This window comes from Chiloscyllium plagiosum, chromosome 4 (genome assembly GCF_004010195.1).
Source record: "Chiloscyllium plagiosum isolate BGI_BamShark_2017 chromosome 4, ASM401019v2, whole genome shotgun sequence".
NCBI lineage: Eukaryota > Metazoa > Chordata > Chondrichthyes > Orectolobiformes > Hemiscylliidae > Chiloscyllium > Chiloscyllium plagiosum.
Window position 1 is genome coordinate 12,166,822 of NC_057713.1, and position 16,517 is coordinate 12,183,338.

General features: G+C 39.8%; 1 protein-coding gene across 6 annotated transcripts in view; it reads left to right on the forward strand.

Moving 5' to 3' along the window:
* Positions 1-16,517, forward strand: part of cep192 (centrosomal protein 192) — a 192,995-nt gene that overhangs the window by 54,180 nt on the left and 122,298 nt on the right. For 4 of the 6 annotated variants that reach the window (XM_043687705.1, XM_043687704.1, XM_043687702.1 and 1 more), the window contains exons 12-17: positions 881-1,286; positions 2,754-2,903; positions 3,005-3,069; positions 5,915-6,130; positions 6,325-6,448; positions 15,788-15,921. In XM_043687705.1, the coding sequence (XP_043543640.1) occupies positions 881-1,286; positions 2,754-2,903; positions 3,005-3,069; positions 5,915-6,130; positions 6,325-6,448; positions 15,788-15,921 (1,095 nt within the window). The remainder of the gene's footprint in view (positions 1-880; positions 1,287-2,753; positions 2,904-3,004; positions 3,070-5,914; positions 6,131-6,324; positions 6,449-15,787; positions 15,922-16,517) is intronic. The other 2 variants (XM_043687703.1, XM_043687706.1) reach the window with 2 other exon arrangements.

Consider the following 16,517-nt stretch of genomic DNA (forward strand, 5'->3'; position numbering starts at 1 on the left):
TCCTGCATCTTCTGCATTATACACAGAAATATCCACCATTGTTCCTCCATGGTCATCCCTGCTAAGGTATTGCACTATTGAACTTTGGCCAGCTCCTCCCTCATTGCTCCATAGTTCCCTTTATTCAACAGAAGTGCTGTCACTTCCGACTGTACCCTCTCTCTCTCAAATTGCAGATTGAAGCTTATTGTATTATGGTCACTACTTCCCAATGGCTCCTTCATTTCGAGGTCTCTGACCAATTCTGGTTCGTTACACAATACCAGATCCAGAATTGCCTTCTCCCTGGTCGGCTCCAGCACCAGCTGTTCTAAGAATCCATCTCTGAGGCACTCCACAAAGTCTCTTTCTTGAGGCCCAATACCATCCCAATACCATATGTTTACATATCTCTAAGTTAGTCTTTACGTTGTGCCATGACCTCAACTACTTAAAGCACATTCCCTTTTAAGATCACTAATGAATTAGTGTGCTGCAAAATTTGAAAGCCTTGGAACTAAGTCTGACATAATTTCACCAAGGATCCTTGGAAAAGTGGCACTGACCACAAAGTCTGGGTAGATTGAACTAAACTAGGAGAAGCACAAGTGCAATGGGTTAAAATTACTGCTGCTCAGTTCTGTTAAATTGCTCGCAGGAAACCCTCAATTTAGTATAATTGATGTACTGAATGATAAACATCTACGTCAATGCTTATCCTGTACTGAATGATAAGCATTGCAGATGTTATGGAAATATTAATTGCTTTTAATTTAGAGAAATGTTTCATATGTAACTAATTTTATTTGGCTAAAAGATAACTGCCATTATAATGGTTTCCTTTTTAAAAATCTGAGATATTGAGCCGTAGGTGGTCTAATTTTCTGTTTTGGTTCCACAGGAAGCTGTGAATACCACTGTACGTAATGAAATGAAGCTGGATTCTGTGTATTTTCGTGCTGTGAGTGGTAATGTCACCACAGATGACCAGTTACTTTCTACTGTCGAAGGCACACCCTTCCGTCTTTCACACATTGCCTGCACACCTTCTGGAAATGGCATTACGGATTTGCGAGATGGACCTTGTGGTGACATAATGGGCCACACAGCAGCTCGAGGAAGTGGTGATGCTGATGAGTCATTCAGTGCTGATTTGGGTCCACCTCTTGCTGCTGCCTACTTATCACCTGTGTATCCAGTTGGAAGTGCAAGTGAGATGTGGCGTGACTCTTCAAAAAGCTCTCCTTTTCATAAGCAGCAGAAAGCTGATTGGAGCACTGGGTGTTCTCAATGGGATAATGAGAAAGGTACCTCTGTAAAGTTGCGAATTCAGGAGTACTTAGTCATGTATTGTGTGATAGCTCAGTCTACAGTTGTTCTGCAGCTGATTTCTAATCTAAAAGATAACCTCTGGCTAAGGAAGGAGACTGAAGGCAAGAAGCGACAGGCCAGTTAGTTTAATATCACTATTGGTTGGTTTAGTAAAAAGACGTTGAAACTAGTGAGTTTTGAAGATTTTGTAGCTCAGGTTGAGGTTCTGCATGTAAGTTTGCTCGCTGAGCTGAAAGATGTTTCATCACCATACTAGGTAACATCTTCAGTGAGCCTCTGGATGAAGCACTGCTGATGATTCCTGCTTTCTATTTATATGTTTTGGTATCTTTGGGTTGGTGATGTCATTTCCTATGAGAAAAAGAACAGATCATGTTACCTAGTATGGTGACGAACCTTCCAGCTCTGAGCAAATCTACATCCAGATGTTGAAACTATTTATTGGAGGTGCTATAAAAGAGCATTTACAAGTTCAGTTTGGTAGCGGCAACATGGTTGTGTGAAAGGGAATTCACATGAAACTAGTTTATTGGAAGACTTTGAGAAAATAACAGTGATGATGATTACAAAGTGCTGGTGGGTGTTCTGTGCTTAGATTTAGATGGTATTTAATGAGGTGTGCAGCAAGGATAGTAGTGGAAAGTTTAAGCTTGGCATGTAATGGGTAACATTGCCATGGATAGAAAATTGTCCAGCAGACAGGAAACCTGGGATGAATATGTCCTTTTCTGGTCGTATACCCCAGGGATCAGTTCTGGATCTACAATGTTTTCCAATTTCTATAAATGACTTGAATGAAGGGAATAAAGGCAAGAGTGCTAAATTTGCTGATAAAAATAAGGAGGAAAGTGATTTCAGTAGCAAGAATCTGGCAATGGTATGTAATGTGGGAAATGTGAAATTGCAAACTTTGGTCAGGGAGAAGGTGTGTCATTTAAATAGAGAGAATTAATCTTTCTGTAGCTGAAACGCTATATATTCTGCATTCTGTTCCATTACCCTGATGTACTTGGGTCAAGGTATGATTTGTCTGGTTAGTATGCAAAAGCAATACTTTTCATTCCGTCTTGGTACATGTGACAATAATTAAATCAAGTAGGTGCACAATGCTTTTTTTTTTGCTCCTCCTTGCTTTTTCCATTTGACCTGTGGATTAAGTTGACAGCCCAGACTTGAGGTCATTCCTGCAATCTCTTTTTGTTTTTGGAGCTTCTCTCAGGACTCCAGTTTTACTTAAAATATGTTGGATTAACAAGTATATATTACATTCTTGACTTCAGCTCCTGACACTGAGTATCAAAAATCTCTTTTCTATAAATTGCAAATGTCAAATGTGTCCAGTAGATATAAATATTTGCATGGTACCTTCAAGAAAGAAGATGGGAAGAAAACTGGAATGAAGACTCCTGTTGAGTGTATTTTTTTTTTTTCCTTTTTTGCAGGGCAGAGACAAAGTGTGGTTTATCAAAATGAAGAAGGGAACTGGGTGACCGATCTGGCTTATTATTATTCACTGGATAAAGAACAGGATCACTTCAGCCTACCAACTGATTTAGTCGATAGTATTCAAGAAGAAACTTTCATAACTGGCAGTAAGATTTTAGTTACTCAATATTTTAAAGAAATAGTTTGAAGTTTGCTTGGCTGAAGAAAATTTCATTGTTTTTAATGGTTTTTACATGAAACTTTGCAGACAAAGCTATTGCATTGATTGAAGAAGATCAAGAGGAGTTTGAGGAAGAAAATAAGTTCATTAAGGTCTGAGAAAATTTTGTTGTCTGTCCTAGTGTACTTTTTTAATGAAAAGAGATCTTGATATGAAAGTGACTGTATTTTGTTTTTGAAGGTGTTCATTCCAAAAAAAAGCTTGAAATTTGTTGTAGAACATAAGATACTGCATTTATTTCTTGTACATAAAATTTTAAAATTTATGAAGTAAAATTGAATTTCACTTTTAGTTTTCATAGTTAAATCTATTTTGTTTAACATTGCAAAAATATTATTTGCACCAATTGTCTCAGACTTGAACACAAGACAGTTTTAGACTGCAGTGATTAGAGGATTCATGATGTTTCTGCATTCATTGAATCCCTACAGTGTGGGAACAGGTCCTTTGGCTCAACAAATCCACACTGACCCTCTGAAAAGTAACCCACCCAGACCAGTTCCCCAACCCTATTACTACATTAGCCCTGACTAGTGCACCAAACTGACACGTTTCTGAACACAATCGGCAATTTAGCTTGGCCAATTCACCTAACCTAACCTGCACATCTTTGGATTGTGGGAGGAAATTGGAGCACCTGGAGGAAACCCATGCAGACACTGGGAGAATGTGCAAACTCCACACAGACGGAGGCTGGAATCGAACCTGGGTCCCTGTCTCTGTGAGGCCGGATGCTAACCACTGAACCACCATGTTGCCCATCTGAGAATTCGAAGCACAGAATCTAGTTGATAACTGATTTTTTTTTTTTGAAACACTTTATTAGCTCATTTACATATCTAGCAATGAACAAGACTTTATTCTCTGGGTCATTTGGCACAATAGGCAACTTTATTAATTCACTAGTTTTACTGTTTAATTGTCAAACATACAATACATCGGCACTACTCAATGCAATTTTCAGCAAGTCCATACAATAGTAGTTCACATTTAATGAAATCATGTATCATGTTATGATACTGCCAATCCTGTTGGCACTCAATTGTACTTTCCTCATTCAAATTTCAAGAATGACTGCATGAGCAGGTCATCAGTAATCTCATCCTTTTTTCTTTTAAGCAACAAACGAGTGATTTTTTTTTTGTATGTGGATGTCTTGTCTTGTCACCTTGACATTATTCCAAAAATTGCCAGATGTTGTGGGTTGGATAAAAAAAACGCTGCTTTTACCTCCAAAATTAGTAGGCTTATTAGAGGTGGGTGAAGGATAATTTCAGAAGGTTTGGAGGTGTCAGGAAAAGTTAGGATTTTGCAGGGACCCATTGAAAATGATTGAAAACAGTGATTGGGAATAAGAATAATCTGGAAAAATAGGCAGTCAAGTGGAGAATATAAGTAACTGTTAAATTGACAAAACTTCATTGGATAGTGCATATTTATGTGCTGGAGGTTAGGTCATTGCCCCATAACTTGGTTTCAAAAACATGCAGATCTTGAGGGAGTTCAAGGCAATTGGGATAGACAGCAAAGTATGACAGCATCATCCACTTAGCCGTTTTCTTATTAAGTGGTGAGCTGGTTTCGGGAGCCGAATACCTATTACCCATAATTTGTAAATTTATTTTTTTCTGAATCACCTTTTTTTGTTTTTGACCAAAGGGACTTTTCTCCAAAATAATTGACTGACTAGTGTCAAATGGATAATTACAAGTTTTTGAATCAAATTGAAGCATAGTTTTGTTTTTTAAAGACTACTGTTTAAAGCCCCTTTATATACAATAATGGATTTGAAGTCACTAACAACCAAATGTTAGACAGAAATGTCACATTTATAATTCTCCATTTACCTGCCCTCATTGGTATGTCTTAATTTGTGAATCAGTTAAAATGAATTTTGAAGTCTTTTGCTACTGTAGTAACTAAACAATGAAAAGAAGATTGTTCTTGCCTTTAGTTTGCCTTGACTTTATTAAAACTTTTGAGCCAAACAAGATAAGAATCATGCCTGAGGTAATGACTATGTTGTGAGACGAGTTAGTAAAAACCAGGCCATACCACGTTTTTTTGTTAATGATTTATCATTCAGGTCATTCACAAGTAATACACACTTTTTTTGATTTTTAGCGCAGTGGATGTCATTGTAGTCCCACAGGACCATACGCTGCTTTCAAAAAAAGAGGACTGACTGACCGACCGACCGACGTAACCTGAGGTCCACCACCCCTCTAGTGAAGAGGCGAAGTTGAGCTGTCTTCATCACCAGTTCGTTTCTATTGCTAATGCTGGAAAAAATCAGAATGTTACCAATTTTTAAGTTAGCCTTCTGACCATCCCAGATGCATTAAGTACTTGTCACATACAAATGGGTTAAACTAAGCTCCTGAAGATGAATTTTGAAATAACTTGAAGTAGCCAAGTGCATTGTTTGCTGTTAAGCAAATTGATTTTCATAAAGTGTGAGTGGAAAAATTATGCAGTTTAGATAACGTGTACTTTTGCTAACTGCATTGAATAGAACATGGAAAACTACAGCGCAGTACAGGCCCTTTGGCCCTCGATATTGTGCCGATCCAAGCCCACCTAACCTACACCAGCCCACTATCCTCCATATGCCTATCCAATGCCCGTTTAAATGCCCATAGAATGTGGATCTATAAATATCTTTCCAGATTGAGTTATTTACGGTGTTTTTAAAAGTCTGTTTTTATTCAGCATCACCATCTCAATTCTTGGAACAATAATTTCAACTATAATGACTTGTAGTCTACCAGCAAATAGAAATATCAATGAAACTGCATTGTGAAATAAGTGACTTGCTAAATGTTTTGCTTTTTTAATTAATAGTTGCTGCCTCAATTTTAAATTTACATTTACATTTGACATTCTACTCATCGCTCAAAGTTACCAAATAGAAATGCCAGCACTTATTTTATATAGGACGATAAAATGGATGCCACCCTTATGGATGGATCGCTTGGAAATGATTCCTGGCAGCTGCCAGCTAATAGCTACTTGATGTTGAGAGCATCACAGGCAGGATCTGATTTTATGCAAGGCAGTCAGAGTTATCTCCGTCTCACTCTGGGAGAATTCTTCAGTGAAAGATCAGAGGCTCTTGGATGTCTTGGAGAACAAAACAGTGGCATAAAACGGGTTAGTTGAAGATTGAAGAAGATATATTTAATTTCTTAAACACTTTTTTAAACCAGTGCATTAGTTGAGAATCTGAATCTTTTGAGTAACTCAGATCCTCCAAAGTGAGGATTTAAAAATTAGTGTACAATAAATTTCACTTTTCTGTAAAATTTTACATTGGTATTAATACAGACTATTCCTAAATCTGTTAGCCTTCATTTGGATATTCCATAACATCACCAGAACGCAGAGCACCTGTTGTTTTATTTGAAGCTGATGTTTCGAAAGACCACAGTGAAACCTCTGAGCTTTGCAATGACAATGCACTTCATTCAGGTAAACTAAAACCTAAACTTGTTTATTTGCATCAAAATTAACTATTCCTTAATAAATGTGAATGTGACCAAAATAAGTGTTTTGCAAATTTGATGAAAGAGACTTTGTTTTGCAATTATATTAAATTTTGTCCTTGAGTTAACAAACCCCCTCAACCAGGAAGATCAGGATATGTTTTGCTTTTATAATCTGGAATGTACTGCTCGAGATGTTGAACAAGATTGAAAACTTCCTTCAAAAAGGAATTGGAAGCATATTTCAAAAGGAAACCTTCCTAGGATTATAGGCAAAGAGCAGCAGACTGAGAGTAATTGGATATGGATTTTTTCGCAGAATGGAAATGGGAACAGTGGAATAATTTGGTCATTATTTTAATCTTTCACTCTTCCCTGGAACCAGGGGAGGTGACATAAGACTGAAGAATTGCAAAAATTATGGTTTATTCCTAAAATTACAGATCGGTCAGTTGAACTTCAGTGGTATGGAAGCTTAAAGAAGTTATTTGGAACAAAATAAATCACATGGAAAATGGGGAGCTTTATTGATAGGGGCACATTACGAGGAACCTTGATTATCTGAACGAGATGGGCCGGCACTATTTCATTTGGATAATTGATTATTCTGTTAATTGATTTACTCTGGGGCTCAGTTTTCTATGAAGTCTGCTCCCCGTTCAGGAGACTAGGCAAAAGCACACTGCGTATGAGATCCTGTCTCTAACTTTTTCTTAAAGGTACATGTAAAGTGGGTGTTCCAGGTGTGATTCAACTGGTCAAACCACTCCGCTTTAAGCAAAACACCATTTAATTTAACTCTTCAGTTAAAACATGAACAAAAAAGAGAGAGAGAGAGATGGGGGGGGGGGGGGGGGGGGGGTAGGAGGTCAGTCATTTGGAAATTGTGCCTGGACTGTCCAGGACTGATCTCTGCAGTATTTCGGTGAGCTGAGTTCATTTTTAATCATTGTATCTGTAAACAAAAGACGCGATCAGGGTTGAAATAGCTCTACGACGTAATGTTTCTATCAGAACCTTGAGATTCCCTTCGGATAATCCGATATTCGGATAATCGAGGTTCCTCTGTATACAGGAGCAAGGAGATGATATTGAACTGTGTAAGGCAGTCAGCTGTGAGAGTATTGTGTACAGTTGTGGGTGCCACCTCTTTAGTAAGGTCGTAAATGCATTGGAGTGCAGGAATTACTTTTCCTGTGGGAGAGAAGGCTGAGAGGAGATTTAAAGAAGGTTTGTAAAATGGCAAGTGGAATAGATAAGGAGATGTTTTTCTCAGTTGTAAAAGGAGCAACAATGAGGGTACACACTTAGTGATATGCCAGAGTAGTAAGAATGCAAGAAAAACATGTTAAGACAGCGGGTAGTTAAGGTATGGAATATACTGTCTGGAAATGTGTTGAGGGCAGGATCCATTGTGGCATTATTGGTCATTGGAAGATTATTTGGACAGAAGTATTATGCATGGATACAGGAAGGAAGGCAGTAGGTAATGATGCTCATTTGAAGAATCTGTGCAAGCATGATGGGCTGATTAGTGGCGTCCTGTGCCATATCAATTCTATGATGGTGATATCTGTAACATACACAGACATTCGGTTGCTAATGTATAGTTGTTAGATGTTATGGACCAGGCCAGACCTCCCTCAAAATATTTTGAGAAGGGAGCAGAGACTCTAACTTTTTCTTAAAGGTACATGTAAAGTGGGTGTTCCAGGTGTGATTCAACTGGTCAAACCACTCCGCTTTAAGCAAAACACCATTTAATTTAACTCTTCAGTTAAAACATGAACAAAAAAAAGTAGAATTTAGAAATACTTATATATTGGAAAACTTAACCGAATACTTGATGTTGTAACTTAACTAATTAACTGTTCCAATATAGAAACATCCCATAAACGCACCCTTGTCAAAAAGGAAAATTCAGACACTGATTCTTCCAGGCAGGGTTCCAATCCAGGAGGAAACAAAACGAGAGATTTTAGAGCAAGTTAGGAATCCTCTTAGAGGTTTGCAACTCTTCTGGTACTTGCATATCTTGTGACTGTTCAGCTTAAAACAAAATTTTGAAACCTGAACTGGCCACACCCCTTCCATTGTTGAACTGTTTGTTTATTTTCAAGAAAAACCCAGCTTCCTAGACTCTTCAGAACCTCCTGCCTTTACACCCTCCCTACAAAAAACCCAGGACAAAATACCTTTCTTCAAGTGACAGCATCGTCACAGTGATAAAACCTTTAATATAGGGGCAGAAGTGGGCCATTCAGCCCATTAAGTCTACTCTGCCATTCGATGAGATCAGCAATGGTTTCATAATCCTTGACCTGTTTTCCTGACTTTTATCTCTCTTCCCCCACCCCCTCCCCCTCCCCCTCCCCCCAATAAACCTTTGATTCCCTTTACTGATTTGAAACTCTGTCTCAGACTTGAATACACTTCATATTCCAGTGTCAATACACTTATGTGGTTAAGAATTTCAGATTCCTTGTCTTAAATGTGCGACCCCTTATTCTGAGATCTGGTCACAGATTCTCCCAGAAGGCAAAACAAACTTTCCTCATCAACCCTGTCAAAGCGTTATATAGCACAAAAACCGACCCTTCGTCCATGTCAAATATAATCCCAAACTAAACCAGTCCCATCTGCCTGCTCCTGGCCCATATCCCTCCAAACCTTTCCTATTCTTGCACCTAACCAAATGTCTTTTAAATGTCATAGTTGTACCCACATCCATCAATTCCTCATGAAGTTTATTCTACATATTAACCATCCTCTGTGGAAAAGAAATTTGTCTCTTGCATCTTAATCTCTCTCCCCTCACCTTTTAAAAATGTGCCCCCTAGTCTTGAAGCTCCCCCATCCAAGGGAAAAGACAACTTCCATTAACTCCATGTTTACACCCCTCCTTATTTTATGGACTTCTTTCAGATTGCTCTCAACCTCCTACGCTTCAGTGAACAAGGTCCCAGCCTTTCTTTATAACTCAAACCTTCTATACCCAGCAACATCCCAGTAAATCTATTCTGAACCCTCTCAAGCTTAATAATATCCTTCATATAACTGGGCACAGTATTCCAGAAGAGGCTTCACCAATGTCCTGTACAACCTCAACATGACTTCCCAACTTCCTATACTCCAAGAACTGAGCAATAGAGTCAAGCATGCTAAATACATTTTTTAAACAGCCTGTCCATATGTGATTCAAACCTCAAAGAATTATGTACCTGCACCACTAGGCCCCTCTGTTCAAAAGCACCACTCAAGGCCCTACCATTAATTATGTAAACTTTACTTTTGCATTTTGGTACAACAAACAATACTTTGCATTTATCCAGACTGATTCTGTCTGCCATTTTTCAGCCCATTGACCTATTTGATGAAGATATCTTTGTAAGCTTAAAAAACCTTCTTCACTGTCTACTATGCCACCAATTTTGGTGTAGTCTGCAAACTTGCAAGCGATGCTTTTTATATTCTCATCCAAATCCCTTGCATAAATGACAAACAGAAGTCCCCTAAGAATCTTGTATGTTCAAATAAGCTCATCTCTCATTCTTTTCAAGCCCCAAACTATTCAGTCTTTCCTCAAGATGGTCCCACCAATACTGGTATCAGCATAACGAGCCTTCTCTAGATTGCCACCAATGCCTGTATACCTTTCCTTTAGATAAGAGGTTCAATCATGATTCACAGTATTCGAACTGCGATCTGCCTAGTTTCAGCAAAACCTACTTAGGTTGTTTGTGACATTGATTATCTGTAATTTCTCTGCCTAACTACCAATGCCCCTACCTTACCCATTCCAATCTATCTCCCTCTGAACTGACTGCACTCAGCTCAGATCCCATCCTAACTTTGCAATCAAGCATGCTAGCAAAGGTGGTATTGTCTGGCATACTGACCTCTATGTTGCACAGGCAAAGCATCAGCTGTCGGGAACCACCTCCTATCTTGTCCAGAACATGACCCCACCATCAAATACCAGGCAATTGTATCTGATAATCTCCTTTTCATCTGGTGATGTCTACCTCCAAGGTCATAGTACCTAAATCCTCCAGTGGCCATCTCAACTTCCTTCCCAAAAATCCACAAATAGGATATAGTTTGTTTCTGCCTACTCCTGTCCCACAGAACTAATTTTTCTTCCTTGACTCAACTTTTTCTCTCTTCCCACGTAGATCTGCATTTCTTCTGAAAACAAACGCTGGTAATCACAGCAGCAGACTCTAACCACCACCTCTTCACCATAGACGTACAATGTCCATTGTGCGTGTTCATTCCCTATCAGATGGCCTCAGTGCTCTCTGTTTCTTCCTAGAGAAAGTCCTGAATCATCACCCTCTACTATTACCCTCTTTTGCTTAGCTGAGCTCGTCCTCACTTTGAACAACATCTCTATTAACTCCTTTGACCTGAAAGAAAGGAGCAGAATGGGTATGGGCACCTAAATGGACCCTAATTATGCCTGTCTCTTTATTGGGTAATTGGAAAATTCCTTGTTCCAGTCCTGCTTTGGCCCTACCACAACATTTTTTTTCCACTAGCACACTGATAAGCACATTGGTGCTGCTTCCTTCTCTCATCCAAAACTGGCAAAGTTTTTGTCTATTGCGCTTCCAATTTCCACTCTGCCCTCTCAAGAACATAGGAAGTGGGAGAGGAAGTAGTCACTTCAGCCCAGTCTGCCATTTAACATGATCATGGCTGATCTTATTCTGGTCACTCCTTGATCTGGTCCAACATTGACTTCCCTTGTCTTCCTCAACGTCTGTTTCCAATTCAGGGGATAGGCTGGCCACCAATATCCACTATAAACCTACTGATCCCCACAGTTACTTTGACCAAGCATCCTCATACCCTTCTTCCTTTAAGCACTCTGTTCTGTTCTCTCAGCTTTTCTGTCTCCATCACATCTGTTCACAAGGGAATCTCCGATATGCTCACCTTCTTCCTTGATCAAGGATTTCCCAGCACTATAGTCAACAGGGTTCTCCATTGTGGTAAATGGGACAAACATATTCACCCCCACTTTTCCTTCCCACACCGGTAGTAGGGTCCCCTTGGTATTCACTCACTGCTCCACCAGTAGCCACCTCCAAAGGATCATTAGCTGTCATTTCTGCCACCTCCAGTGGGATGCTACCATCAGACATCTTTCCCTCCCTTGTCAGCTTTCCACAGGTAATGGTCTGTTTTGGGCCTGCTGCACTCCTCTTCATTCCCAATACCTTTTCACATTCCTATGGCACCTTTTCCATGCAATCATACAAGGTGTAACATCTGTCCGTTTATTTCCTCCCTCTTCAGTAGCAAAGGCCCCAGACAAACCTACCAGTTCAAGCAGTGATTTTACTTGCAAGTCACTCAGTCTGGCCTACTGTATTCACCCCTTTAACATTGGAGACAAAATGCAGACAAGGTAACTGCTTTGCAGAAGATCCAAGTTTTTTTGTCCATAAAAATAACCCTGAACTTCCTGTTGCCTATCATTTCAATGCACCACAATGTTCCTTGGCCACCATCTCTCTTGGGCTTGCTGCAGTGCTAAAGTGAAGCTTTGTTCAAGCTGGAAGAACAACGTCTCATTTTCCAGTTGGCGACTCTGAAGCCTTCGGGGACTTGGTATTAAATTCGACAATTTTCAGGCCTAAGTATCTTCTCCTGTGTCCTTATCCCAGCCCATCCAACACCAGATCTTGTCATCACACAGGTTGCTATCATAGCCACCCCATTGTCAGTGACTAATGGTTCCAGTCAGCAGCTATTGACTCCCCAGGCTGACCGTGCATTCGTTTGTCCAACTGCTGTTTTCACTCTTGCGTGAGACTTCTTTGGGCTTCATTTCCATCCATTGCTTATACTTCCATTCTCTCCCTCCCCACCGTCCGACTCTTCAGCATAGATGCAAACCTTTTCTTGGCTGCAATCAGTTCTGAACAAGTGTCACTGGATATGAAACATTAACTCTGCATTCTCTCCATAGATGCTGCCAGACATGCTGAGTTTTCACCAACTTTTTTGTTTCCGATTTCCAGTAGTTCCTTGAAAGTGGGAGTTGCAGGTCAATAAGGTAGTCAAGAAAGCATTTGATATGCTTGTCTTTATTGGTCAGTATATTAAGTACAGGAGTTGGGATTTCCTATTGCAGCTCTACAGGGCATTGGTTGCGTCGCTTTGGGAATACTACAATCAATTCTGGTCTCCCTGCTATAGGAAGGATGTTGTGAAACTTGAAAGGGTTCAGAAGAGATTTACAAGGATGTTGCCAGGGTTGGGGGGGGGTTTGAAATATAGTGAGAGGTTAATAGGCTGGGGCTATCCTCCCTGGAGCATGGAAGGTTGGGGGGGTGACCTTTTATATAGAGGCTTAAAAAGTCATGAGGGGCATAGATAGTTTGGGTAAATAGATAGTCTTTTCTTTGGGGTTTGGAGAGTCAAATACTAGGGGCACAGGTGGGTTTGGAGAGTCAAATACTAGGGGCACAGGTTTAAGGTGAGAGGGAAAAGGTTTTAAAGGGGTCAAGGAAGAGACAACCTTTTGGTACAGATGGTAGTGCATATATGGAATGAGCTGCCAGAGGAAGTAGTGGAGGTATGATTACATCATTTAAAATGCATCAGGATGGGACTCTGTGGTGTCTCTCGCTTGTATATATAAATATGTACAGAAAATTGGCAAAGTTATACAAAGTTGTTCTTTGTGGCACTGGAAGTGTGCCAATTCAGTGGTTCACAGATTTATGTTTTTGTGTAAGCCTTTATCTGAAGGGGTGGGCAGGCTAAAATACAAAGTGAAAGTTGTGTTGCAGCTGTATCAATTTTGGTTAGACCTCTCCATTTGCGTGGACACCAGGAGTTGAAGTCTAGGAGCAATTAGCCAGAATTTTGCTGAATATCTGGGTTGGTTTCGGGGGCCAAATGGCCTCCTTCTGCTCCCATTTCTTATGTATTTGATTGTTGTTTTGGTTAATAGCTCGACTTTAGAGACCTCCATTAAGTTGCCTGAAAGTTGATCATTCCTGAATGATTAGGGTGCCTGCAGAATTAAAATTTCCAAACACCAGAATTAGGAGCACGATTGACCATTCTGCTTTCCCCACCCACCACCCTGAGAGTTGTCTCTGCTGTTCAGTGAGATCATGGCTGATCTAATTTGAAAACTGTGTTAGAACACTGGCAGGTCCAGCAGACTTTGTGGATAGACAAACAGATTTACCGTTTCATTGGTCTTTGGAACTTCAAAGGAGAGTTACTGGACTTGAATTATTACCTCCATTCTGTTGTCCCACAGATGTTGCCCGAAGTGTTGAGTTTCTCCCACACTTTATTTTAAATCTCCAGCATCTGCAGTCTTTTGCTTTTATATGGCTAATCTGATTTGTCTCCATTCTGAATGCTCCAAAACTGTTCTGGTCTCCCTCAAAAGGAAGCATCCTTTCAGAATGCATCATCCCGATTTCCCTCAAGAATTCATGGTGAATGGTAGGACCTTGAGTGTAGTGGAACAGAGGGACCTTGGAGTTCAGGTGCACTGTTCTCTGAAAGTGGAGTTTCTGTTAGCCAGCGCAATGAAGGTGGCTGTTGGCACACTGGCCTTTATTGGTCAGGGTATTGAGTATAGAGGTTGGGAAGTTATGTTGCAGTTGTATAGGATGTTGTTGAGGCCACACTTGAAGTAATGTGTTCAGTTTTGACCACCTTTCTACAAGAAGAATGTTTTTAAGATGGAAAGAGTGCAAAAGAAATTTCCAAGGTGTTACTAGAACTCAACAGACTGAGTTACATGGAGAGGGTGGACAAGCTCTCTTCTTTCTTTGGAGTGTAGGAGACTGAGGTGGTTATCTTTAGGAATATTTAAGATCATGAGAGGAATGGATAGGGTGAATGCACTCAGTTTTTTTTTCTCCCAGGGATGGGAATTGTGGACTAGACAGCATCAGTTTAAGGTTAGAGGGGAAAAAAAATACGGGAGAGCCTGAGGGGCAACTTGCTTATGCAGAGAGTGATACACCTGGAATGAGTCGCTTGTGGAAGTGGTTGAGACAGGTACATGAACAACATTTAAAAGACATTTGGGCAAATACATGGATTCTAAAGAATTAGAAGGATATGGACCAAGTGCAGGGAAATGGGATGAGCGTTGATGGACACTTTGGTCAGCATGGACGAGTTTCGGCCAAAGGATCTGACTCTGCTGTAGGACTCCATGACACTATATGTTTCAGTGACATCACCTAAATTCCAGTGGATTCAGACCCGTCCTGACGCATCTTTCCTTGTAAGCTTAACTCCTTCAACACTGGTATCAGTCAAGTGAACCTCCTCTGAGGTGCTTGAATTATGTTTCAGGCTTTCCTTTAGAGACCAAAATTGTATATCAGTCTGACCAATGGTCTATATAGCCAAAAAATTCTTGTTTAGGGTAAATTCAATTCATAATTACTTGATTGTTACTTGTTTATTCAACATTTTGAACTTGGTAGCATATCTGTTTTCTCTAACTGAGAAACACCCATGGCTTGGAAAAACTAACCTGTTCGTTTTTAGTTTTGTCAGTACTGCTGGGTTGTAACTGAAGATAGATCTGTCAAGTAGTTGTTTCTGAGAGAGGCAGGCGACAGTTTTAAAACTGTTTAAAAATAGGTTACTTTGGTGTCGAAGTTTAGTGATACTCCAGACCAGAAGTGTTTACTTCAAACCGTGAAGGAGTTCCCTGAATGAGTCTGCCTGTTCCTTGATTCTTTATAACTGAGGTTGTCACTACTAAGAATTGAAGCCACCGTTAAGTCAAACCCCATGTGGGATAGTGAAGGATGTTCTCTCTGGTGTTCGATACTGGAATAGGATACTTTTGGCATTGGGTTTTTACCATGATTTGAAGTCTTCAAGCATATTAATGCAAATAATTTGATTTATTCTGTTTCACTGTTAAAACAAACTCTGCAGCATTGTGTGCTTGTCAGTGAGACTACCTTGTTAAAAACCAAAAAGTGAAGTATGATCTACCAAGTTGGTTTCATTCTGAAATCTGACTTGTCCACTGACAACGTCCGCTGGGCTCATGAGGTGAGGGAAATCTTTTTCGTACAATGCATGATTAGGTGGAGGAACATACTGACCAGAATGTGTAAAGACATTGAAACAGAAGTTAACAGTTTATTTGAAAGTAAATGTTCAGAGTTATGGGGTAAAGGAAAAAGAATGGTATAAACTGAAATGTTTATGCAGGCTTAAGCTTAAGTTTACTTGTACACTGCGACGCTTTTGAGTCCTTTCCTCTACGATTAAATTTAAATTATAAAATATCAAGGAGTTTGTTTATGCACAGCAGAACTGAGATGCACAGATCAAGAGACTATTGCAGAAATTACAACTATGTTTCCAACTGATGAGCAAACTGGAAATGACAAATTTCAAATTGACAAGGAACCAACTTCAGGAATTCACATGAATGAAAGCGGGGTCAGTACATTTTTATTATTTGACTCATATGTTAAATGAATGAGATTTAAATTTTCAAGTTTTGCTCATTGCCAATTAAACTCATTAAGCTAGTTATGCTGGTTATTAGTGACCATAATATCACAGAACTCTTCTTAGAGATGGAGTGTGACATTGTTTATTCTGAGACTTGGATCCTGAATCTGCTAAGAGGAAACATAAATAGTTTGAGGTGAGTTGGCTATGATAGTAATGTTCCCCAATCTTTGAAGGGATGATGATGATGGAAAGGCAGTGCAGACATTCAAAGAGCACAAGGATGAACTGTAACAAATGTTCATTTCTATCTGGTACAGAAGTAAAATAGAAAAGATGGTCAAGTCCTGGCCTATATGGGAAATTAGAGAGAAAGTATTAGTCCCAAGGAAAGATATGGGATACAAATTGGCTAGAGTAGGAGTAATTTAGAATTCGGGAGAAAGTGAGGACTGCAGATGCTGGAGTATCAGTTGAGTGTGGTGCTAGAAAAGCACAGTAGGTCAGGCAGCATTTGAGGAAGAATCAACGTTTTGGGCATAAGCCCTTCATCAGGAATGAGGCTTGTGGGTCGGGGCTGA